At 36.8% G+C, this 25170-nt stretch overlaps 1 protein-coding gene across 1 annotated transcript; it reads right to left on the bottom strand.

Annotated features, from left to right (window-relative positions):
- Positions 1–105: 105 nt before the first annotated feature.
- Positions 106–24921, bottom strand: LOC132844426 (neurturin). The gene is made up of 4 exons (XM_060867866.1): positions 24674–24921; positions 13724–13794; positions 8945–9080; positions 106–4165 (listed from the first exon to the last, which is right to left on the bottom strand). Exons 1-4 carry the CDS (start codon positions 24702–24704, stop codon positions 3741–3743), a joined length of 663 nt encoding a protein of 220 aa, XP_060723849.1. The 5' UTR covers positions 24705–24921; the 3' UTR covers positions 106–3740.
- Between the last annotated feature and the right edge of the window lie 249 nt (positions 24922–25170).

Here is a 25170-nt window from a genome sequence, read left to right as displayed (position 1 = left end):
AGCCATTTTCTCCAGTACAAAACCTTTATTCCTTTACAGGAGAGATGTACAAAAATAGAGTCTATGTGATGCTTTACAGTGAAATCGGAGACACAGTTGAATAATAATAATAATAATAATAATAATAATAATAATAATAATAATGGCCTTGCATATTTAACCAAGATTTGATGTGTTAGAATATAAATCACATTGCATTAAGCATGTGTTGATGAATAGATTGTTTTGCATTGTGGTGCTTAAAACCTGATGAGAACACATTGCTCCTTTTCTTAACTGTGTCAGTAATCATGTATTATATATGTATATGTTTACAATCCTTAAGGAAACATGAATAGTAAATACAATAACAGTCAGCTGATAAATTATAAGCATCCAATCATTATGGGAACAAACATATGAATACAATGATAAATAGATAAGTTATGTCTGATAAACCTTTCCCTTAAATAAACCAGGAGATGCATAGCATCCAGTGGGAACAGGTGGCCATCATTTAGACTGTTCTGGCTCAAAAAAAAACAACACTCAGCTGTGCTCAGAACGGTCCAAAAATAACTAACATGACTAATACAGCGTCCTTTACATGTTCACAGGATCCAGACTCACCAAAAGTATTTTTTCTCTTTAGAGCACATGAGATTTCCCAAAAAACATGACACATTTTAAATGGACTTCACTTACTGTGTTCAGTTAAGGAAAAAGTTTCCTTACTTAGCTACATTAGCCATGTAGCTCCAGTGTAAAACAAAAGGAGCAAATGTTGGACATGTCTTTGCTAAATGACTACATTTGGTGTAAGGAAAATTGTGTACATTTCATTTTAGACCAAGTAATAAATGACAGGGAGTGAAAAAAAAGGTCACACACAAATAAAAGTGATAGACGATTGGGTTACTTTTCCTTTCTTGGACCATATATACCTTTATGCACTATGCTTTAATACTGTTTTTAACATTTCTTGTTTATTAAAACTAAATATGGCATTATACTATATATTTATTGACAGACTTCTTTAGCAAGTTCACATACTTTATGTTTTGTAATATTAATCATATTAAAAATAACTTATAACCAAGCTGCTGTTTGTTTAGTAACAAACATCTATCCATACCTGGTTAAAATATCATTTGTTTGTTACTGAACTGTGGCACAACCATCACACACCTCACAGATCTGGCACTTGCAACAGTTGTACTTCTGAAGTCATGGAAAAGTTCATAACAATTTAACGGGGCGCAAAGCCAAATCGACCAGTGTGTTACAAAAAGTACTAAAATTCTGCCATACAGTATATCATTGGAGACAATATTGCTTGGGTATCTCTGATTCTGTTTCCAGCCCTGCATGGTTAGTCCACCTTATCACACCAATAGGTTACAGATTCCCTTCATATAAATACAATTATTTTATGCAGAAATAATGTGTCACAATATGGAAATAAAGTGAAGCAAAACAAAGCATGGCCTGTATGAAAAGGAGTACTACCTTGCCTATTTGCCTAGTTGTGCGTTCCAATATGAAATGAACAATGAATATAAAATACTGTCAATGTGCAGATACTGTTTAAATAAAGTTAGAATTGCATTCGTCAATATACTTTTACTGTCATGCTTGCTTTTTGTTAATGGTTGATGACTGACCCCTCAATGTTAAGGGGGCACCAATCCAATACTGTGTATTACAATTGAACCCGTTTTAAAACATTGGACTGCTATCAGATTTCCATCCATCCATCCATCCATCCGTCAATTTTCTGTACAGCTTACCCACAAAGCCTTACAGGGAACCTGGAGCCTAGTCCCAGGGCACAAGGCAGGGGACACTGGGCAGTTCCAGTCCATCATAGGGCACAATTGTGCCCAAACTCACACACCCATTTACAAACTACAAACAATTAAGATCCCTGTTAGCCAACATGTCTTTGGATTGATGGAGGAAACCGGAGTACATGGAGGAAACCTCTGAAGCACAGAGAAAACATGGAAACTCCAGAGCAGAGAGAAAATGGGAATTTGAACCTGCAAACTTGGAGGTGCGAGGCAAATATGATGTTTTAGTTATTTATAATATATATGTTGACTGACTGTTTTAAGTAGCTAAGCACAAATCAACTGCCACGTTTCCAATGAGATCTGAGAAATTAAGCAGTTTGTTAAGTGTCCTGACTGAGACACATTTCCTCTTCTACCCAGAATAATAGAACTGTATAATAGAAGAGACACAAACTATGCAACAATTAGGAAAGCAGTTTATGTTCAGTTGTGCCAAGCTGTGTCATCTAACTGACAAGATGCTTTGTTGAGCGTATGCAGAGTTTTAAAAAATCTCAGTAACTGGTGGTCAGTATGTGAAGAAAAGCATCTAAAGGGCAAAATCCTCATCCGTTTATGAATTTTAGATCAAGTCTACCGTCCTGTCTGAAGTACTTTGAGTGAACTGATGCTTTCAGTCATGCAAACTAAACATTCCTTGTAATGCTTTATCTCAACACCTCACCTTCAGCTAAATGTAAGACTCAGATTCTGTATATAATGCCCACTGGTTTACCTGAACCTGAAGCCAACGTCCTCAAACATTTGTACAAAGAAGACATAAAAACACAATGCATATCATATTTAGATCCGAAACTGTTAGAATAACAAGAGAGCTTTGATTAAATAAAATGCAAAAAAGCCAATGAGGTAATAAGGTAAGAAAATAAGTATGTTACTGGTGCTTCATCAACATAAACGGCATAAATTCATCAGAATCAGGACTGAACTTTTAAAAATTATTTAAAAAAGCTTCCTATTGTATAATAGTTGCTAATGTAGCAATACGTGAGCCTATGCTGATGTGCATTCTGGGCTGAGGTGTAGGAGAGGCTGCAAGTGTCTTCTATAGAATGCAAGACGCTGGAATCTGCACCTATTCAAAGTGTAAACCGAACAGTAATATAACAGCTTACATAGCATGCATTGTGTTGCATACGCTGGCATGGTAGAAATGTCTTCAAAGTTTCCTGATTTTGGACAAAATATGGTTCTATAGGTTCTAATTGGGTCATATAGTACATTGTCATGTTGTAGTATAAAAAGGTTACGCAATTATATTAAATATTTAATATCATGATGAATATTTAAAATCGGCACAATGTCTAATGAGTACTGCACTACACAAGTGGGGTTTGATATCTTAATGATAGAGACTGTTACTTTATGAAGGGAAGGTGACATGTAATATAATTCTTTGTGTGTGTGTGTGTGTGTGTGTGTGTGTGTGTGTGCGTGTGTGGTGTCATATGAGTTCTGTATTTCCACAGTACAGAAGCATAGATGGATCCTTCAGAGTTTGGCTACCAAGTTCTTGGCTCCTAGCAAGATTGTCCGTGGATCGTTCTCTACATTAATGTTAACAGTTTTTTTAAAAAAACTTTTTGATATATGATTGCATTCTCAGTTTTCTTCTCATAGAAATCAGTTCCTCTTCCCTACAGCATCAGAGGAGCATCCTCTCCACTCTCTCTGATAGGAAAGCACAATCGCTTACCCCTTTATTAATCTTCTCTGCTGCTGTTCCACCCCTTTCATGACCTAACAGCTGCAACATTTGCATCTGTCACGTTGCTCCTTATAGATCAACCAGTTGTGCTCTCCATCTGAGGTGTCAGAATAGATACAACTTCAACAGATCCTTGTCTTCGTCTATCCCGAGTTGAATTTTGTACTTATTTCTCATTTTGACCATCTCTCCTCCTCTCACCCAACACAGCTGCAGTTGGCTGCTGAGAGCCACCGGATGGTTTGCCAGTTTGTTCGGGTGTCCATGAAAGACACGGCCTCAAAGCGTGTAGGCCTACAGCATGGATGAGTGCTCACATCACGGCCCATGATGCTGCCATTCTCAGTTAGAATTTTAAGCGCCAAATCATAGTTCCTCCGTGAGCTCATGCACGTCCCCACACAATACTTAAAGAGCACAATTTCGTCTGAATCATAGCCTAAGCCCAGGTCACGCACACGCATCTGTTTCTTCTCAAGGTGACAGTCCTGGTTCAGATTTTCTCGCTGCCGCTTTCGGTTCTTACGCTCTTTGCGGGATTTTCGATAAGCCACAGAAACGTCTGCTAGAGACCGATGCCATCTGGCCCTGTATTCCTCTCCTTCCTCTGCCAAGGAGGGATCTGTATGTTGAGAGAGTGAAACACAAATAGTTTAATGCACCATATTTCTTACAGTTTAACACAACACATTTTTGTTTTCTTAAGTAAAAGTGAGAAAATATTTTTTATAGTATTCTTATTAATATATAATTTTTTTTATATATGTATCCTCTTTCCCACCCTCAGATAACACGGCTTCTGTTCGGATCTCAGGATGTCTGATGGATGTATCATCATGAATGATCAGTTAAAACTTTTCCCAGGTGATTTATCCCCAGGTAAGGATCTTGCAATATCTTTATATTCTCCCCTTTGGTCATAGCTCATGACCTTGGGGTAACCATGGACAAGCAACTGTCCTTTTCGCATGTTGCTAATGTGACATGCTCATGTCATTTTATTTTCTACAACTTCAGAAGGATTTAGCCAATTTTATCCACGCAGGCTGCTCAGGTACCACTGCTGAGCTCCCTTCACTGGTTTCCGGTCACTACACACATCACATTCAAAGCACTGATGCTGGCCTACAAAGCTAAAAATGGACCTGCTCCCTCTTACCTTAAAGCTCTCATCACTCCTCTCACTGTACCTCACTCCCTCAGATCTACCAACTCTGCATTACTGTTCCCACCATCTCTCAGGGTAAGAGGAAGGTATACAGTAAGACTCTTTTCAGGTGGTGGAATGAACTGGCTCACTGGCTATCTCCAAATGACGGGTGAAGACCTACCTCTTCCTGAAATGCTTGAACTAGATTTTTTCACTGATTGTTGTATGTGTATATTAAAGAAAAACCTGAATAAAAGTCTAATAAAAACCTGAATAAAACTAGTGAACCAGTGTTAATGCATTCAACGACAGAGTCTTGAAAGCACTTTTGTACGTCACTCTGGATAAGGGCGTCTACCAAATTCCGTACTGTAAATGTAAATGTATAGTAAATGTCATATTGCCCTGAGCCTTTGTATTTCTGCTGTACCTGTTTTCCCTGTAATGTACACATAAGGTTGCACACAATCACTTCAAATCACTTTTGTCATCCACCAACATGAAAAACAAAAAACAAAAAAATGTACAGAAACAATTGGTACTTCATGTGCCCAAAGCACAGTGTTTTAAGACAGGGTGAAAGGTGACAGCATATGTGTATTTTTCCAAGGGTTTTGTGTACACTACTTAATAATGCTTTTTTTCTCTAAGAAATTGTATCACAATAAAACAGTGTGTTTGAAGTGTACTGAATGTGCGATCCATTTCATATGCTGATTTATTTTTCAAATATCATGATGTTAGAGTTTAGTTCATTTTTCTTACACAGTTTATTGTCATTTAGTCTTTAATCTTTGATTCTTTTAGAATAGATTATAATAAATTCCATATGTTTTTGCATAGAATTCTGAATAATAAGAACATTTATAAATTTGCATATGGTTTTAATCCAGTAATTTCCTGTCACCGATGTGCTCTCACAACAGCTAGAAATCTTCATGGCATGGAACTAATGAATCTCCCATTCTACCACAACTGAAAAACGGATTCAGATTTGGTAAGTGGGGAGGTTGCTGAAATAAACTGAACTCTCTGTCATGTTCATGGAAACCAGTTTGAGATGATTTGTACTTTGTGAAATGCTGTTTTATCAAGTGAGAGACAGTCATTATAAAATGGGTAACAGTACTCACACAGGCTTCAGCATTTAAGTGACGAATGATTGGTATTAAGAGGCTCAAAGTGTGCCAAATGTCATTGTCTTGAATTTCTTTACATCTGCCAAAGAATTCTTCACAATACTGTATGTAATTAGAAGAGTGAGGAATATCTGGATAGGTCATCTTTGGTTGAAAAGGATAAGAGGGCAGTAGGGATATAACCAAATACAACTGGTAACAGCACATCTGTATCTGTATCAATCATTTTATTGAATCATCACCTTTTTATTATAATGTTTAATAAATAAATATATATATATATATAAAATGATTCAGTTCAGTTGGTATAAATAATTTTGATGGACCTCATCAAAAGCTCAGAATGAAGGCCCTCTGATATACAATATACTGAATGTACGTAATGTAATATTTAGTGTTGTGACATTCAGAAAGCCTGTAAGTTAAGCTTTTACAGCTGATGTGTGTTGAACCTACAAATAAAATCAGTGTGAATTCCAGCACTTATTTGTTCCTTCACTAAGGACGACTACCATGTTGTAAGATACAATTAACCCCTCTTCATGCCAAAATTGCATGCGCTTTTTAGAACAAGCCACATCACGCTTCGGCACCTAATGACAGGAGGTTAAACATCAGGAGCTAAGGACAAAACAAAAATATGAATCAGAATTCTCCCCGAGGCAAAAATCTGAGTAATTTGCTTCCACAAGCAATCCACAGGGTAATTTGCTGTGTCAAAACCTGTCACAAGCAAATTCAAGTCATTCTATTTACGCTTTTTGAGAGCACATTTTCAGTCAGATCTTGATAAAAATGCATTAACTGCTTATGACAGTTGGAATGCATGTAAAATATCGATGCTACATACAATAAATACAATGCATAATGTGTTAAAAGTACATTATGTCCAATGTTATTCAAAGCAAAATATAAGTGAGACAAAATAAATACCAGCATACTGCAGATTAATAGAGGTTTAAGAGCTAATTTAACTGCCTACATGATTCAGTTTTATTTCTATAGCACATTTAAGAACAGACATATTCAGAAAAAAAGCTTTAAAGAAATCCGGATATAGATTAAGCTCTCTAATCACCAGGACAAATGTGACAGTGGCAAGGGAAAACTCCCTAAAATGACTTGAGGAGGAAACCAAGACTCAAAAGAAATCACAAATAATCACAGTATACAGGTGTAGAAGAGTAATAGCTAATTGTGTTGAAAGGATGGTCAGTATGATCATAATGTGCATAAGTGCTGTGTAATGTACAACTGAGAAAAATAACACAATACCCAGAGTACTTAACTTTAAACAATTAACAGGAAAGAAGAAGCTTTGTCAGGTCAATCAGGTTCTTCTTTCTCCCTGCTGCTCTGCTGCCTCACCGTCCCTCTCCTTCTCTGTCTGCCTCACCCTCTGTCTGGCTCCAACCTCAAACTTCATTCATATCAAAGGCAATTTGGAAACAAGGTGTGTTGTTTTCTTGCAACAGATTAATAACCAAAATGTATAAACATTTGGAATCGTGATGAAAGGCTTCTCTAAAATACCTGGGGGAATTTTTCTTTGCTTAAAGATTTCTCTTTGATATCTCCTGTGACATAATCCTGAATCTCATTAAGAGTCATTTAGTTATCAACCTTGTCACAAATGTTTCTCGTGAAATTCCAAGGAGCAAAAGACACACACAAACTTTTCTTAGATCAAAGTAATCAAAACAAATCTAAGACTTGCATTAGTAGGATTCAAACATACAAGCTCCTCAATCACAGTACAAACACTTTACCACTACAGCCCTTGGAAACTCACAGACTGATATTAAAACAAACATTTATCTCTGTATTGTTGAACGGGTTAGTCTGTAAAGGATATTTGTTAATGTTGCACAGGTTAAAAAAAAGGTATAGCAATGAAAGTAAAGTAAAGACCAAAAGTCAACTGATGTATTGTGAACATTTTGGTACACAGGATTAAAAAAGTGCTCACATATTCTTCTTATTCTTCTTCTTAATCAAAAAAAAAAAAATCTTGTGTATTTGTCTTCAAGTAATCTTACAAATTAAGCATATAAAAAATGCAAAGTGTATATCAAATATACTTTGACATGATGGTATGTCTAAAGTAAATTGTACAACATACCATTCCAATATACCCACATAATGCTTTTAGAAAAACTTGGTTAAAAACATTTGACATACTATATTTAAATGGACAGCTCTAAGCACAATGCATCACTTAGCTGAGATCTGAAACTCACAAAGGAGCCATATCTTAAATTTTTATCTAAGGAGACAGGAGACTTAAATAGACATCTTTCTTTCTTTTTCTTATTATTACTGTCTGGAAGAAACTATTCAAATAATAAGTACAAGCCTATGGATATAACCAACTATGTGTGGGAAACGCTGCCTTTGGAATAAACTCATAACCTTCAGATCTTCAAATACATAGTATTTTATCCACATATTCACTAGAGCTACCTTTTCCTTGAGTCTTAAAATGGAAATACCACAGAAATGTCTACAAACCTAAAGCTAATCATCGCTGACTTAAAACTAAAATTAGAGTACACCCACAAACATCTGGGCTTACTCAGAAGGGAACACAATGTTACATTCATAACTTCTTATCGTAATCTGATCATGTTTAAATGATTTACTATATTGGCTAACAGCACCGAACACTGATGGTGACATAACAAAAATGCCAACAGCATCAAAGAACAAGATCCCTCTAAAAGATAACAATCGTGCAGATCAAAACATCGGCTTGGTTACCGGGGACCATCTGGCCTTTTTGCAGGTCTTGTAATGTAACATAACCAACAGTAACTACACTGGACTGGTTTGTAGCTCTGTGATTTCCATACAGACAAATTTAAACTTATGCAATCACTACATTTCTATTTTACGCTTTAGCAGCCATACGTTCCGATCAGCTGCAGTGTTTACGTAGTTTGACTTTCAACATACTGCATATAACATAATCAATTACATGTGGTATATCTGCAGAGGTCGAAAGTAATAAAGTACAATTTCTATACTAATAATACACCAAAATATTGAGTCAAAAGCTCTAAAATATTACACTGATATGACAGTGTGTTTGGAGGTTAAGGCTCACACTTACCGTACAGTGCAGCCCATGGAGACCGTCTCTGCTCTTTTTGGGCCATTAGTGTGGTGGAGTGTGATTCTTCCCTCTTCTCTGCATGCCTTTGCCCACCCACAATCTCCAGGAGACACACACTCATTAGGAAAATCACCTGTAACCACAAATTACAACATATGAACATGCTGAAAACCAGAAATACAAAAGACACAACATGAGACACAAGAACACACAGCTGGCATGTGTGGGTATAGCTGGTAGAGGATGTGTGGTATCTTCATTACCATTCAGCCCCCTCCATATCGAACATTTGACTATCATAGACACTGGCAAAAGTGACATCTTAATCACTACAAGTAGTGAAATTTGCCTGTATGATAATAGAACAATTCTGTTTTTAATGTTATTCAAGAATGGAGTAAACCTATTTTTCAAAGCAGAAAAGTAACGTAAATCATCACTCTATTTTTTTATCTTTTAGGGCCAGGGTTAAAGAAATGATGAAATAAATTTCAAACATATTGTGATAAATTACGTGTTTTTTACTTTGATCTAGATGCATACATTTACATTATACACTTCTTGGATTATACAACATATACATTACATTTTGCTTGGAACAACTCTGTCCTCAGTTTAGCAGCTCACTTCACTTTATCAGCCACACACAATACACAGCATTGTTTTTTCTTGCAGCTGGATGAATTCAGAGTCAAGTTCTCAGTGAAGTCAGAGCTTACTTGGATGTGAACTGAAACCTCATCCTTCAGATTTGTTGTTTTCACACCTCCTCAGACAAACTACAATGAGATGGTAAAAACTGCCTTTCCAGCATTTTTCACGTGATAGAATGCAGACAAACTAGATGTTCTCTTGTGTTCTTTTCCTTTTTTGGAACACGGAACAGCTTGGATTTCAGATGAAGTGCAGCTTGTACTATACAACCAGTACTTATCATAAAGTTTACAGCCAACACAACACGTCTTGGACTCATTAGCAATAAAGAAATTGGTCCGGCAACCTGCCCAAGACTATAAAGTGCTACCAAAAGCCGTGAGAAAATGCTTATAAAAAACTACAACAGATATATGCAACCCAATGCAAGATAAGGGCTCTGTCTCTCATCGTCTAAACTCTCACTCAGGCTGTTATGGATCATTTAGATTAGATGCACATATCTCTAAAAACAAAAAAAAGTGTAGCTACAGTACATATTTAGCAACATATAGTTGATTTGAAGGCAGCACTCTTGATAGGGTGCAAACCTTAAATACAATAATAACAAACAACCCAAAAACCAATCAAAGCCAATAAACACAAACTATTTATATGCTTTCGTTATATATTAACAGTGATTTCAAATTGATGTTTGAAATGTCACCTGGTTTATGTTTATGGGTCTTTCCCCATTCACGTAAATAGAGGCCTGATCTTGTATGACTGGAAATAACTATCTAGGAGTGTTGCCAAGGCCACCAAGTAGACAGACTTTACTTCTGCCAAATCACCTTATTAATGTTTACATGGCACTTACTGTCTTGTTCTGCAGCTATCATGTCCTATTGTCATGTACATGCAGTATTAGATCATGCAGTATTAAACAACAAGCATCTAATTTCATGCCTTATTACTCACTCACAGTTTATGGCGTGTCTGCCATGGTAACCTCCTGTGCTCTCAATTTCTATTAATTTGATTTTTTTCTGACTTTACACATTCTGGTCTGCAGATGTTTGCTCAATCTGTTTTCTTTCTTTTTTTTAAGGATTTGCATGTGTTTAACTGATGTGAAGAATTAGAGCCTGAAAACATCAGCAGTGATTCTTTTGCATTGACCCATCACACTCTGCCTCTCCATCTGTCTTTATTTGGCCTATATTTTCTTCTATGGGCAAAGCTTCGTGTCCCTCTGTTGAACTTTTCCTGATTGTGTTCACCTGTTGCTAAATTTCTTCCTTTAATTTCTTGGATTTATACCCTCTGTGTTTTCCTGTTTAGTTGTGAAGTTGTGCACATTCATTTGTGTCATAAAGCCATGTGTTTCCTGGTCCTGTATTTGCTTCTATCTAACTTTGTTTAGCCTTTTCCTGGTTTTGATCCTGGCCTGTTTATCTCTTTTGCTCTGTTTTTGCCAGTGTGTGTTTTAGCCTCTTCCTGGTGTATTGGGGATGATTATTAGGACAGATCTAATAAACATGTTTTGTGTATGCCCATGTGTCCTCCACCTCTCTCCCACATCCTTCCCATGTTACACAATCAAACCGGTCTGACAGACTATATAATTCCTTAATCCTCCATAAAAAGGATTTAACTTAACTCCAATGCCATGAATTAGATTATTAAACAGGAATGACTTAAGGGCATGGCTAATACTTTGATAATTTATCAAATAAATCTGTAGACTGATTTAAAATGATTTAGAGCATTTTTCTTATAAGTATTAATAATAATTTATTCATTCATCAACTATAACTGTGATTCAAGTCTGGCTGGGATAAAGCTTGTCTTACTGAATGGCATGCTTGGTTGACATGGGACATGCTTTTAGGTTTGGATGGCTGCCACTTTGTGCTGTCTAGGCAAGCACATGAGTAATAACGTACAGAATAATTATATTATGCTTTATTCATTATACCACCTGTGGGATAAAGAAGCGGAAGAAGCTCTTTCCCATCAAGCCACAGGCAATCTGCAGAAATATCAGCTTAATAAATAAACATCCTGTTGTGTGTGATATATGATATAAAACTAAATAAATATAAAACAGGCACATACGGGTTGTACTATTGAACCACACAGTTAAATATGATAGAAATGTCTTTAAGTCTTTTCTAGAATCTATGGCACCATCCCCAGACATCACAGCAGCTCCTTCCCTGAGGCAGACAGACTACTCAACACACCGCCTCCCCCCTACCACCAATCTAATCAAGACCTAACAGTGAGCTGAGAATCATGCCCACATTACAAAATGCACAAACATCACTGCACACCTACACTTTAAATCTTATGATTGGTTGGACTGTATTTGTGCCCTTAGAGACAATCTATTATGCTATAATCACTTAGACATAGACTAAGTATAGAGACTTGTTTCATTTCCTGCTGTTACACATTTCTCTAAATTGCTGTCACCAGGACAGTTTTTCTACAGCATCACTGCTAACAGGGTAGCTTTTCCATTTGAATTGCTTGATAGTGATTAAAGCACACTGGTTTCTAGACATGCTGCTATGACTGCACAACCATGCAGCAATTCACTGCTTCTTTAACCATGTCATATAATGATTTATTCATCATTCATGAGTCTGTTATCACGAGGCATAGTGGATGACCCCAGGGTGGAATGGCCATCCACTGCAGGGCACAATGTACACACATTCACCCCTAAGGCACATTTAGTATAGCCAATCAGCCAACCTGCATTTTTTAGACAGTAAGAAGAAACTAGTGAACCCCACATAAACATAGAAAAACATGTGAAATGCCACACAGCCGGTAACCCAAGCTCAGAAACAAACTCAGGAGCCTGGAGCTGTGTGGTTGCAACACTACCACAGTGCCACTCTTTATGTCACATAATTCAGCTAGTACGGTTCTGTTGTCTTGTCTAGTCAGTACACACTACCCGGTGTGTTCGATTTCCTCTGTATTAATTGTCTGGTTTATTATTTGCCATGTGTATTTATTATACATTTTGCAATTGTCATGTATTTGCTGTGCTATGTATTTTTATGCTACTGTATTGTGAATCATACCTTGGAACTGAAGAAATAACAATTTGTTCCAATAATGTGTTAACCATAAAGCAAACATTATATCACTGTCGGTTTGTGAATGTGGCCATTCATTTTCCTCATTTTACATATTTTTTACACAGGGCCATTTAAAATAAATCATTGTGGGTTTCCATTTACATCTGTATAGCTTTATACTGATTCTGTAAAAATGAAAAGAAGACAGAATTTATAAAGCAAATAAGGGCTATCTGTCAAAATGGCATGTCTAAAGATTATTCCTAAAATCCACACTTTATTTGATCTATGGAGAGAAGATAAGATCATAAGATTAAATTCAAAGCCACCAGAATTTAAACCATTAAAGCATATTCAGGGAAAAGCTATAAAATTTTACATCACAGTTTTCAATGTACAGACAGCAATTTCAGAACATCTTCTCAATGTGGCAAGATAACGTACGATCTCTGTAATGTACATACAGTAGCTAGCTAACACATTTACGTGCCATTTGCTCAAGCTACCTTACTAGCGATTTTCTTCCCTTAAAACCTTTTCAGTTGATTTATGCTGCCCTGTAGATTTGTTGATTTGTTTGGTTTGATCTTTTGTACTTCACAAAACCTGCATCTTTAACAGGGTGTGTAGAACATTTATATCCACTGTATATACCTGTTGAAACTAAAGAGTTGGCTCAGGGAATTGAAACATAACATTGCAAATTTGTCATCACAACAGGAATGTTGAATGAACCGGTTGCACACAAGATGTTGTGCTGCTACACTACACCATATGAATCGCAGCATCGGCTCACATGTGCAGCATTAATTACTTAGCCAACACCTTATACCTGTGTGTGTGTGTATGTGTGTGTGAGAGAGTGTTGAGTAAATATTTCATACTCTGTATTGAATGACTGTGTATTGAATGAGGCATGTCTGGTCTCAAGGATGCGATATGCTCGGACAGTAAACCCTCTGACATAAATATAAATAAATGGCTTGTTACTAATGAATATTATAATGCGACTTTTTCCCTTTGTGCATCTGTAAACACAAACCTTCCAGTAGGTCAGGTGACACTGGGCAGATGTTGCAATGGGATCTTGCTGATTCCACCACCTCTTGCCATCTGAAAGACATCAACAAAAACACACGTTACTCTATAACACATGCTGATAACCAGTTCTCTATTTCTGTGATATTGATCACCCTGAATACTGGTATGGTGAACTAACACTTTACCATATGATCACTACTCCGGTGCTCCCTGTGACTTTGGATATATATCAAAAACATACAAGATACAAACCTGTCCATAATTTGTATAGCACATTTATGTCAGTTAATGTATATTAATTAAAAAAAAAAGACATGAGGTACTTTAATTCAAAATCACACTTGATATGTGACTACAGCTGTAAAAGTTGGGTAATTCACATGCTCATCCTGCGGACTTTTCACACATCTGGGGGCTTAAAAGCTCTGTCCACATGGGTGCTAGTCAGAGCTGAAACATATAGCTGCTATATCTTCTTTGCTCATTTTTTTTTGACTTGCATAAATAGTGAACATAGTGGAAATTGCAAACACATGGTATATTTCTCCCTTACTATCAATTAGAGAAAATGAAAGAAATGAGAGAAAGTGATCACTGCATTGCTACCATTTAGTTAGTATTAAACTTATGCCTCATTCATTTTGTGAATGCGCAAATTTGAACAGGTGTGACACCATGTAAAACACTTGAAAACATGTATAACGTCTGCCTAAAGTCAGAAAATACTGGATATTATAAATATAAAATAAGTGAACTGGATATGACAAAACAAAAGCTGAACATAATAATGTAAAAATATGGAACATGGATAAGCTTTTACATGACTCACAATGAGGAGTGTCTGATGCATGGGCCTTTTCTTATTCCGCTGTTAGCTAGTGGTGTTCTCATTGTAACAAAGCACTGTTTAGCCCTAGATGTGGTTTTTAAATCCTGTTTTTTACACCACCATATATGAACATATGAACTTATAGCTGTAGTGATTTCATTTATTATGCATATTGTACACATATTTGGCAGATTTGGCACGCTGTTACTTATTGCCATTTGCAGTCTACCACTTATTTTCCATTTTCATTAACATACCAAAGTGCTCCAAACCTTAAAGATTTGGGGGAATCTTCCAGTATCCACTTGGTCCTGAATGTAGCAGCTTGTACACTAGAATATTCAATACGGAAAACAATGTGCTTAAGCAAAACTAAAAGGTATTGATTAAGTTTAAAGGTTTATTATACCATATGTTATCTAAGTGTTTTTTTGTGCTGAATATCCTACTTTATTGTTACATATATTACGTGAAATGGAGGCGTATCAAATCAAGCGCCTCATATGAAACAATATGATATGTCATTTCCTTATAGCGGGGTGGGCACGGTGGCTTAGTGGTTAGCACGTTCGCCTCACACCTCCAGCGTTGGGGGTTCGATTCCCACCTCCGCCTTGTGTGTGTGGAGTTTGCATGTTCTCCCCATGCCTCGGGGGTTTCCTCGGTTTCCTCCGGGTACTCCGGTTTTCTCCCCGGTCCAAAGACATGCATGGTAGGTTGATTGGCATCTCTGGAAAATTGTCCGTAGTGTGTGATTGCGTGAGTGAATGAGAGTGTGTGCCCTGCGATGGGTTGGCACTCTGTCCAGGGTGTATCCTGCCTTGATGCCCGATGACGCCTGAGATAGGCACAGGCTCCCCATGACCCGAGGTAGTTCGGATAAGCGGTAGAAGATGAGTGAATGAATGAATGTGTCAGGACTCTGCCCGGACTTTGGCCATGTGCCTTTTTGTTTATGTTCGGTGTTCACGTGTCTGCCCCGCCCTTGTCTTTTCCTCCCCGCCTCTGCACACCTATCCCTCATGTCTGTTAATTATTTGTATTATTTAATTGAGCCGCGTTGCCTTGTGCAGTGTGGAATCCTGCTGTTGTCTTTGTCCTGTTTTGTTTTTTTTTTAAGTTAATAAATCCTGTTCTTGTTTAGCTGTCCTGCGTTTGGGTCCGTTTTTACCCCGCGCTCATGACAGAAGGATTCCGCCAGACCAGGACCCAGCAGGACAGCTGCAGCTTGGACCGGCCGATTGGGAGCATTTTTTTTCTTATTGGACTTTTTTTTTTAGTAAAGCTGTGAGTGAATAAATGAGTCAATAATTAGTGTGGCAACAGGAAAATTACAACTGCGATTGTCTACTTTTCCTGAGCTTTTCACTCTCTAGGAATTTGTTTACCTAAAAAGATAAATCGCAGTTTCTGAAACATTCTTTGTGTTTGTTACAAAATTTCTGCTTTTATGTCCTTTGTAAATTAGGACCATACACACATACATAAGGAATATTCAGGTATTTGTGTGTGAATTCCTATTGTCTGACATGGATTTAAAACATGCAATAAAACCATTACATAACTTGAACAGGAAGAAACATAAATAGCAGTGTAGGTAAGGATAGAAAACGTGTGATGATCTATCTCAGGCTTAATTTAGTGTTGCTAATAATACCATGGTGCTACAGAGAGCTGGACAACAATCAAAAGCTTCACTGAACCAGCATGTAGTGTGTTTTATTGCAGTTATTTCTGAACATGAAACATTGTTGATAGCTTCATTGCATGTGTGTAGTTAATATCCTAGTTACTAGTTACTATCCTAGACAGAATTGAAAATGGTATCAGTAACTGGTGGATTTCATCTATGAAGATCCAGCTCAAGTTATTGATGTATAAATGAAAACTTATAGTATAGTAGACTGACTATGCCTGACACATTTAAGCTGAGTGAACTTGAAGTGTGAGGGTCATTCAGCACTTTGCAATTACAATTATTCGATTTGGTAGATGCCTTTATCCAGTGCAACTTACAGTACATTTCTCATTACTATACCTGAGCAACTGAGAGTTAATCACCAGTGGCAGTGGCAGCATGGCAGTGTTGGGATTTGAACTCTTCTGAGCAGTACACCAGCATCTTATCCACTAACTATTAAAAATGTAACATCATTTATAAAAGCATAATAACTATTATAAATGAGAATAGCATGATAATTATTTAGTTTTTTTGCCTTGTCAGACAATATCACAGTACTGAAAACAAAAAATAGAATGTGAGTAGTATTTTTTTAATCATCCCTTAAACTTCAGGAAATATAGATGATGCAATTTCCTGTTGAACATAAAACTTTGAATATTCACAAAAAAAAAGATAAAAAAAAAAAAAGTATTTAATGACTATATTTCAAGCTATTTCAAAATGTTTTCTGGGTTCGGTTTTATTATTGCTTTATACTATAAATCTGGGATAGTAAGAGTAATAGAAGGAAAAAAGTCACCAGGTCACAGAATCACCCAGCAAACTAATATGACTAATATCATAGCTAACTTTAAGTTCATCAACCAGCATTAATTTGGTAGTGGACACAATCTGTTAAACATTACTAACTTTTTATTCTAATTACTGTTTACCTCAGGGCCAGCAAGTGTGTGACAGCATGTCAACAGCATGTCAATGATGGTGAAATTCAGTCAGAATGGCCAGAACTTTTGACCCCTACACATGACTATGCAGGAAGTCGGGCATAGCCACGATCACTTCAGAAAGACATGAAGTCACTCTCTCTCTCTGGCTTCCAACAGCCATTCAGAGAAGGTCTAATGGGAGAAATAATACTGGAAACTTTAATCACAGCAACTAATGAAAATAGTGAGGATGGTTAAATGTGTTGCTTGCTATTTAATGTGTTTCATGTGTGAACAGTCACTAGCATAAACTCCTCTTAAAACAAACTTGAATAACAGTGAGTCATATTCTGAATTATCATTATTCTCTCAGAAATCCTGGCAAGTTTTGTTACAAATATTTGTCCAATAGATGTTTCTCAATTGTACCCAGCTCTAGTTTGCCAGTACCACAGCTCAGAGCTTAACAACTGGTGTAAAGGTGAACTGGAGTCTCGTTACAAAACATGCTGTAATTCAAGCCATGTGATTGACACGTCAACTGGGCTCATACCATTACAAATACTACATTAGCACTGAGATAACACGCTGAGGCAGGGATACAGTATCATTCCATCCTAATTACTTGCAAAAACACACGCACATTTACACACGTTAAAGGATGTACAGTAAATGGCTTTAGGCATCGTGGGCAAGTCAGAATTGACAATGGTTTGTGCAAGTCAAAACATATAATGAGTACAGAAGGGAAAATTAGAAGAGGATAAAGTGATAACTGTCATTATAAAAGCCGTGTTCAAACATTTCCGAATAAATGCAAAAACAAAGCAAAATGTTAATCATTATAATAGTAATAGTATATTATTAACAACTTTATCATTTACAATGTGAATTAATAATTAGATCTGTAATGTAAATAACTATCATCAGAAAGTATTAGTTCTCTTATTAGTATTATCTAACATTATGTCATTATTTGGCATTAAAGCACCACAGAGTTCACCATCAGTTCACAAGTAATATTACAGCTTTGTTCATATCGTTCCTTGTGGATGAAATTTAATCATGAATCCTGACTAGATGATGATGATCTGATTTAGTTAATATAAATCATACTAATAATTTAGTAAATAATAATAAATTATGTTTGATCAAAGAGTAATATATGCAAAGCATCCACAGTGAGTGTTTCTGTTTCTGTGTAATATTAATGATAAGTTTTACAAGGTGTTTAATTATGTTACCCGCCAAAAAGGTGCATACGTCTGGCTTAGATTAGTTTCTTTACATAGACGCGTAAAGTAGACGGAAATGTGCCAGCATATGCTGTTTATTTACCAACAGATGGTCTCCATTAGATTACCCCACCCGGATGTACATAAACAACATAGAGAGAGAGAGAGAGAGAGAGAGAGAGAGAGAGAGAGAGAGAGAGATATGTTTGAGTAAATAGCTATTGCAATGTTTTATATAATGTGTTTTTGCATTTTAAATGGAGTTTTACTGCGCACACAAACACACCTGACTCTAACATTTATCACCCTGGAAGGCTTTTTCTCACTCAGTCATCTTTATTACTTTGTTATAAATGTACAGTAGGCCTACACTATAAAAATAGAACAATCTGAAGACATGAATTGGCTAAATTAGCCCTTTACAGTGGCTCTTCCATCTAAGGGTTAATCATAACTGTAAAATGCCTCGACTGCTTAACAGAGCCACTGCTGATCTACGTGTGTTCTCTGCTTCTCCAAATGCTGAGGCCTCTGGATTCCCCAATAAGGATCTTCTTTTGATATGACAGCACCGGACCAGATGTTCAGCAATGCACTTTTTTCTGGAGGAATCTAATAAAATCAGTAAATCAGTATTAATCTCTCTCCCTTCCACTGTTGTTTTCCCTGATGTTTTTTTTCTGATACAGTGAAAGAATCTTCTTTAGACAATGCGTAACTTTTCTGTGATGTGTGTGTGACTGGATGTAGATATATGTGTGTTTAAGCATGTGAGAGGACGTAATCGGTGAGTGCGAGAGTGTCTGCAGCCTCTGTGATCTGTCAGTGAGACAGAAACGAGCAAGCAAGTGCCTTGTGTGTGTGAGAGAGAAAGGGAAGAGATTAAGATGCATTCTTGCAGTTGTGTGTGTTTACTCTGATGCGATTCTGGAACATTCCACAGTCTGGTGTTTGTAACTCACAGATTGAATACATGCTTCTCCAACTACGGACCCTCTTGAGCAATAACAGGAAAACAAGGTGCATCCATAAAAAGCTGTTAAATCTCCTTTCCAACAACCTGCTTAATGAATGTCTATTACATTGCTGATGTGTGAAAGAGTGTGTCCACATGTTGCACTGTTTAACACCGATGAATAAAAGCTGCTGTTGGAAACACTTCACATCTAACTGTCTATTCTGCTTATAAGCGACCAAATGGTGTTTTAGGTAGAATTGGTAATTACCTGAGAAGTTAAATACCACAATGTACCACAATTTTTTCATTTTCTAAATTATACCTAAGCAGGTGTAGGATGGTTTTAGTGTGTGGGGTTCACTGGTTTTGGCATTATACAGTATTATGATCATATAAATTATTTAGAGTAACAGCTGCAGCAACAAACCAGTAAGTCATCTGGTGTGTCAGTATTTCACAAACTATTATAGTCTAAAAAAAGATCATCCAATGACATGTTTACACAGCATATTGTTCAAAATATTTTGGTGAAAATGTAGGTTCATTTTTCAGAGCTGTAAATTAGTCAACTTATTAAAATGTTCTCTTCCTAGGCATACCAAAGCATTCTATTATAAATAAATCAGCAATAGTCTACATTTCACATTTCTATAGCTTGTCATAATATGTATATAACAAAATACCTAATTCTGCCCAGATAACTGAAGTAGAAATAGCTACAGTGGTGATTTGGATGAACTCCTGTTCACTGTAGAGTTTCAGGGATTTTGGCATGAATTTTGGGCATGTATTGGAGATGAAGTCAATATGTAATTATGAATATGAAATTAGTTCACCTTGTAACAACTAGAATTCCACCTAATATATATTTAAAGTCATTCATAAACTCAACAGATAATGCAATCTACATCAGCTACTCATTGTATGTGTTGTAAATATATTAACATATTTAACTTGATCATTTGCACATTTATGCTGTTTGGTAGTTTTTCTCAATAAAAGTGCCACCTACTTTAACAGAAAATGCAATTTGATTGACAAGGCAGATGACTAACCTCAAACCTTTTGCTGTAGCCCATCAGCAAACACACAAGACTATGTTTACACACATCCTCTAAGACTAAAACACTGGAAAATAATCATATAGAACAATATTTTAAATTCCACTACATATAGTACACACACAGTGGTGAGACCCTGTGACTGTCAGTATTGTGGAAAAAGGGCCACAGAGCATGTGGGGCTAAGACTAGCTGTAGCATATCCATCCAACCTCCTGAATCCCATCCTGAGCAGTTCTCACTGCAGTAATCACATATATTCAGTGCACAGATGAATTATAAAGTGAATATTCATTTATTCATCTTCAGTATTCAGACCTGGAACCTATCCGATGAATACAGATAAAGGCTGGAATACACCCTGGAGGAGACACCAATCCGCTACAGGACACATTCACACACTCGTTCATACCTAGGGCCAGTTTAGTGTAGCCACATTCTCTATATGCATATTTTGAGAGTTTTAAAGAAACCAGGGAATCTAGAGGAAACCCTGTGAGGCTGTGAGGCGACAAGGCCTCCTGCCATACCACTGTGCCACCCTTAGTAGATTACTGTTAAATGAAATTCTAAGTCTAACATGACTTTATTTATTTATTTGATAGGCCAAATGATCACATTAGGAAATCAAACATATTTATAATATGTTAAATAAAATAGGTGCCTGAGAATGCATTCAATGTGAATAGGAAATAAATTTAATTACTCAGGACAATCAAATTAGATGTATAACTACATCTGTTTTTATATAATCACCCATCAAAGATCTGTTTCCTCCTCAAGGGCTTCCTGTGAAGGCACGAGAGCGGTGCAAGCCCCACACCGAATAAACTTCTGAAAGGCTATTCTGAAGAACATCTTATTCCGTTAATGCCAGAAGTGTTTAAAGGTTCTCTGTATATGCACACAAAAACGAATAAACACAGCATGTCGCAGAGGGTAAAAATTTCTTCCAGAGAAACATCTGCTTGTAAGATCACTATCTGATGGAAGTAAAGTTATCAAACTGGCCTCAATTTAAACACGTAGTCTGCATGATGCTAAACTGTTAACTATGAGCTTCCCTTACTTGTTAGCGGCATTATCTTTATAGATCCACTGCAAAGGGAACTTCGAACTAACAGGAACATCATATAAAGATTTTTTTGCCAAACTGTTCCTTGATAAAACAAAACTCACACTATCACACAAGTGCTACTCATTAAACATTCACTCAGGGGCTCTTTATTGGTAAGTAAATGTCAATGCAGGCACATTAAGTGGACACATATTTATTTTAGTACTGACAGCAGCTAAACCACATTTTAGATCTGCTATAATAAAAGTGTGTTGGAGCAGCGCCATCTCTTTTCTTCTGCTTTTCTTCTAACACCTGCACTAATGCTGTTTTAAGGCGGTAGTCTATTAAAGAGCCCGCTCTTTTTTTTTTGAGTTGGCAACACCATATATCCTGTCTACAGCAGTAAAGTGGCTACATAAAGATATTTCTTTCATGCTACTGAACCAAGCTGATGTCGTAAACATAGGAGTAGCCTCGTGTACACCTGCTACTTACTGTGGCACTATATAATCAAACGAAAGTAGAACACAATTACTGAGCTATTATTAGTGTGGCATACCCAACAGGATTCCCTAAACACACCCTGACGGCGTTAGCTTTATCACAGCCAAATCAGCCATGAGTTCATAATACAGAGGTAAGCTCTGACTAAGAGAGGAAGCACTCGGAGTCATTGGCTCACCCAATAATAATCTGAGATGAGGTTAATATGTTCTGCCTATGTCACAAAGGCCATGGCAACCAGAAAACAGATCAACTCATACAGACAGTACGCTCATGCCATCCACATAAATAAATCTGATTATGAAAATGGCAATATTAAAAACTCTTTATGCTATGATGAACTGTGTAAAACTTTATCACAGTTTATGATGCTAAATGTACGTCTGTTATTTAAAACAGTAAAGAAAACTTACAGTCAGAGGGATAATTATTGTCAACCTTTCACAAAACTCTTTTCTGGGAAACACAATTATCAGATTTCCTCCTCTTTAAATATCTGTTCAAAATAATGAGCCTTAGAAGACTGCAGTCTTTATGCTTCCTTCCAAATTTGACAGGCTTTATCTCTGGAGCAGCAGCTCTGCTTAAAAAAGCTCTACAACCTGCTGTCCATTGAAACAATGTGGGAGTGATGATATTGACAGATTTTCAGACTAGTAACTTTGCAGATGCTTGAATACTGAGGTATGATACTACTGATAATCAGGACATGCCTGGTACCTACTTTGGCTCAGACGTGGCTCACTGGTTAAGGCTCTGATGTTAGTGATCAGAAAGTTGCCTGCCAAGCTGCCACTGTTGAGCCCTTGAGCAAAGCCCTTAACATTTTATACTCAAAGAGTGCTGTATCATGGCTGATCCTTACTCTGACCCTAACTTCCTAAAGAGCTTGGATATGTGAAGAGGATTTCACTGTGCTGTGATGCATGCTGTATGTGACAAATAAAGACTTCTTCTATCTACAGTACTCCAGCTGGCAGTAACAAATGAGATATAAGAAATTAGACAAAAATTGCCTAAATTTGTAGGTGTGTGAACAATTTATGTTTCTGAGGCAGTAGTCAACTGATCAGAAGGTCAGCAGTTCAAAACCCGACACTACAAATTGGCCACTGTGGGACCAAGAATATGGCTTTAACCCTCTCTGCTCCAAGAGCACCATACTGTATCTCAGCTGACTGCATTCTGGTGCCAACTTTTTAGCTAATGCTTAGACCAGAATTTCACTGTTCCGTACTTGTACGTTTGACAATAAAAGCTGTTGAAGCAAGCATTATATTTAGGCAGAGGTCTTCTACGCTTAAACTTAAACTTAAAATTCCTGGAAAATGATGTGCAATATATCTCACACATGATGTATTCCACTGAGGTCAGTGTACAGTGGACCACTGACCTCTTTCCAAACCTCAAGAACTCCTAAGCACATGTGATTTGGAGGCGCTTTTTATGGTCCTTTAAATGGAAAACATCTACCCCAGGTTAAACGCATGCACATAAAAATCTCACTCTGCAGAGTGGAAGGTGCCGCTCTGTGCGTGTTGATTTGTTCCAGCTCTGAGAAACCGAGCAGAAAATGAATCAGTGCACCTGGACACCTGGAGTATGAAAAAGCGATTCAGCATAAAAATCAGTGTTCAGCTTCGGCACTGCTCTACCAGTGCATGCAAGAACACAACCACTGAGCTTTGATCATCAGAAATTAAACCTCATGTATGAGAAAAAGTCAAAGTCATTTAAAATAGAAGACTTATTTTCAGTCAAGTGACCGACTAAAACAACCACAACACAAAGCACTCTTTAGCTGTTGATCAAGATGTCAAACACCTGCACTACATAATCACAAACAAAAAGACATAAATAATGCAGCTTTTCTTGTCAAATTCTGAGCTTTTTACTCTGTTTACTATTAATCCTGCTTTACTGTCATCCATCCAAGTTTCATTTTAAGGTCAAACAGTAACAAGGTTTTGGTTATTGGCTTTTTCTCGCCAAACTTCATTACAAACTACAGTGAGTTTACACTCTAGACAAAATAAAAAAATGGTAGAGAAAAAAAATCAGCTATAAGACATTTTATACATAAAATAGATTAAATAAAAGCAGATAAAAAAATCTCTCTGTACAAATACTTGTTTAGACACTCTTAGTTTTTCTTTAAAAACTCAACTGGGTGCACATAACATCACAAAATTACAAATAAGACAAAAAATTAAAAAATAAGACACAAAAATAAAAAATAAGACAGAAAAATAAATGAAAAATGTTTATTATCAATTCCTTAAAATCCTACTCGACTTCACAAATCTAAATATGATGTGAAAAGCTACTATACTATAATACACTGTTGTATAGTTACTCATTTCAGGTGTAATTTAAACAATGTGTAGACCATAATATATAAATAAACATACATACATATATATATATATATATATATATATATATATATATATATATATATATATATATATATATATATATATATATGAAACATTAGACAGAAATGTATAGGAGTAAAACACTGAGACATTAAACATGGCGTAAACAGCCTGGGAAATCCTAATTCTAATGTAATTACTATTTAATCAGTCAATACAATATTTCATCCACTGGTAGTTAAACAAATACTGCATTTCTACATATCACTACTAGTTGAAGGTTTGGTGAAATATAACTAGTTGTGTGTGTTGGTACCTTTTCTGCGCCCTGCTCGCGCTCCTCTCATGGACCTGTGTGGAAAAACGCACTTCTGCACGAAATGACAGATGCAAACAATCCGGACAAAATGAACTCCAAACACGTTTCCTTTGGCTGATCCGTCTCCACTTCTGCCCTGGAATACGGTGGCATAATTTTAAGATCCGAATTCAAATGAGTTTCCAGGGAATCTATGGACCACAGAGTGTGGAAAAGCTCAGTTCACCGCGCGCGCGCACACACACGCACACACACACACACGGACACACACACACACACGCGCACACACACACACGCACGCGCGCGCACACACACACACGCACACACACACACACACACACACACCAGCCAAAGTGCCTGATGCAGTACACAATTGCAGCCCAAACACAGTGTCCGTGCGGCAATAATGTGTGCCGGAGGACGAGTTGCCAAATTAGACTGACATGGTTGCCATATTGTTACCAAATCCCTGCTTTAATTAGACTTTGCCAAAC

Source organism: Tachysurus vachellii, chromosome 4 (genome assembly GCF_030014155.1).
Source record: "Tachysurus vachellii isolate PV-2020 chromosome 4, HZAU_Pvac_v1, whole genome shotgun sequence".
NCBI classification, from domain to species: Eukaryota; Metazoa; Chordata; class Actinopteri; order Siluriformes; family Bagridae; genus Tachysurus; species Tachysurus vachellii.
The sequence above is the reverse complement of the archived record's forward strand: the minus strand, read 5'-3'. Positions and strand labels throughout refer to the sequence as shown.

Coding starts and splice junctions, on each gene's coding strand:
- LOC132844426 (XM_060867866.1), bottom strand. CDS start 24,704: ATGAGAGGAGCGCGAGCAGGGCGCAGAAAAG. Junction 9,081..13,723: donor GTCACCTGACCTACTGGAAG/GTTTGTGTTTAC, acceptor TTGTGGTTACAG/GTGATTTTCCTAATGAGTGT. Junction 4,166..8,944: donor TCCATGGGCTGCACTGTACG/GTAAGTGTGAGC, acceptor CTCAACATACAG/ATCCCTCCTTGGCAGAGGAA.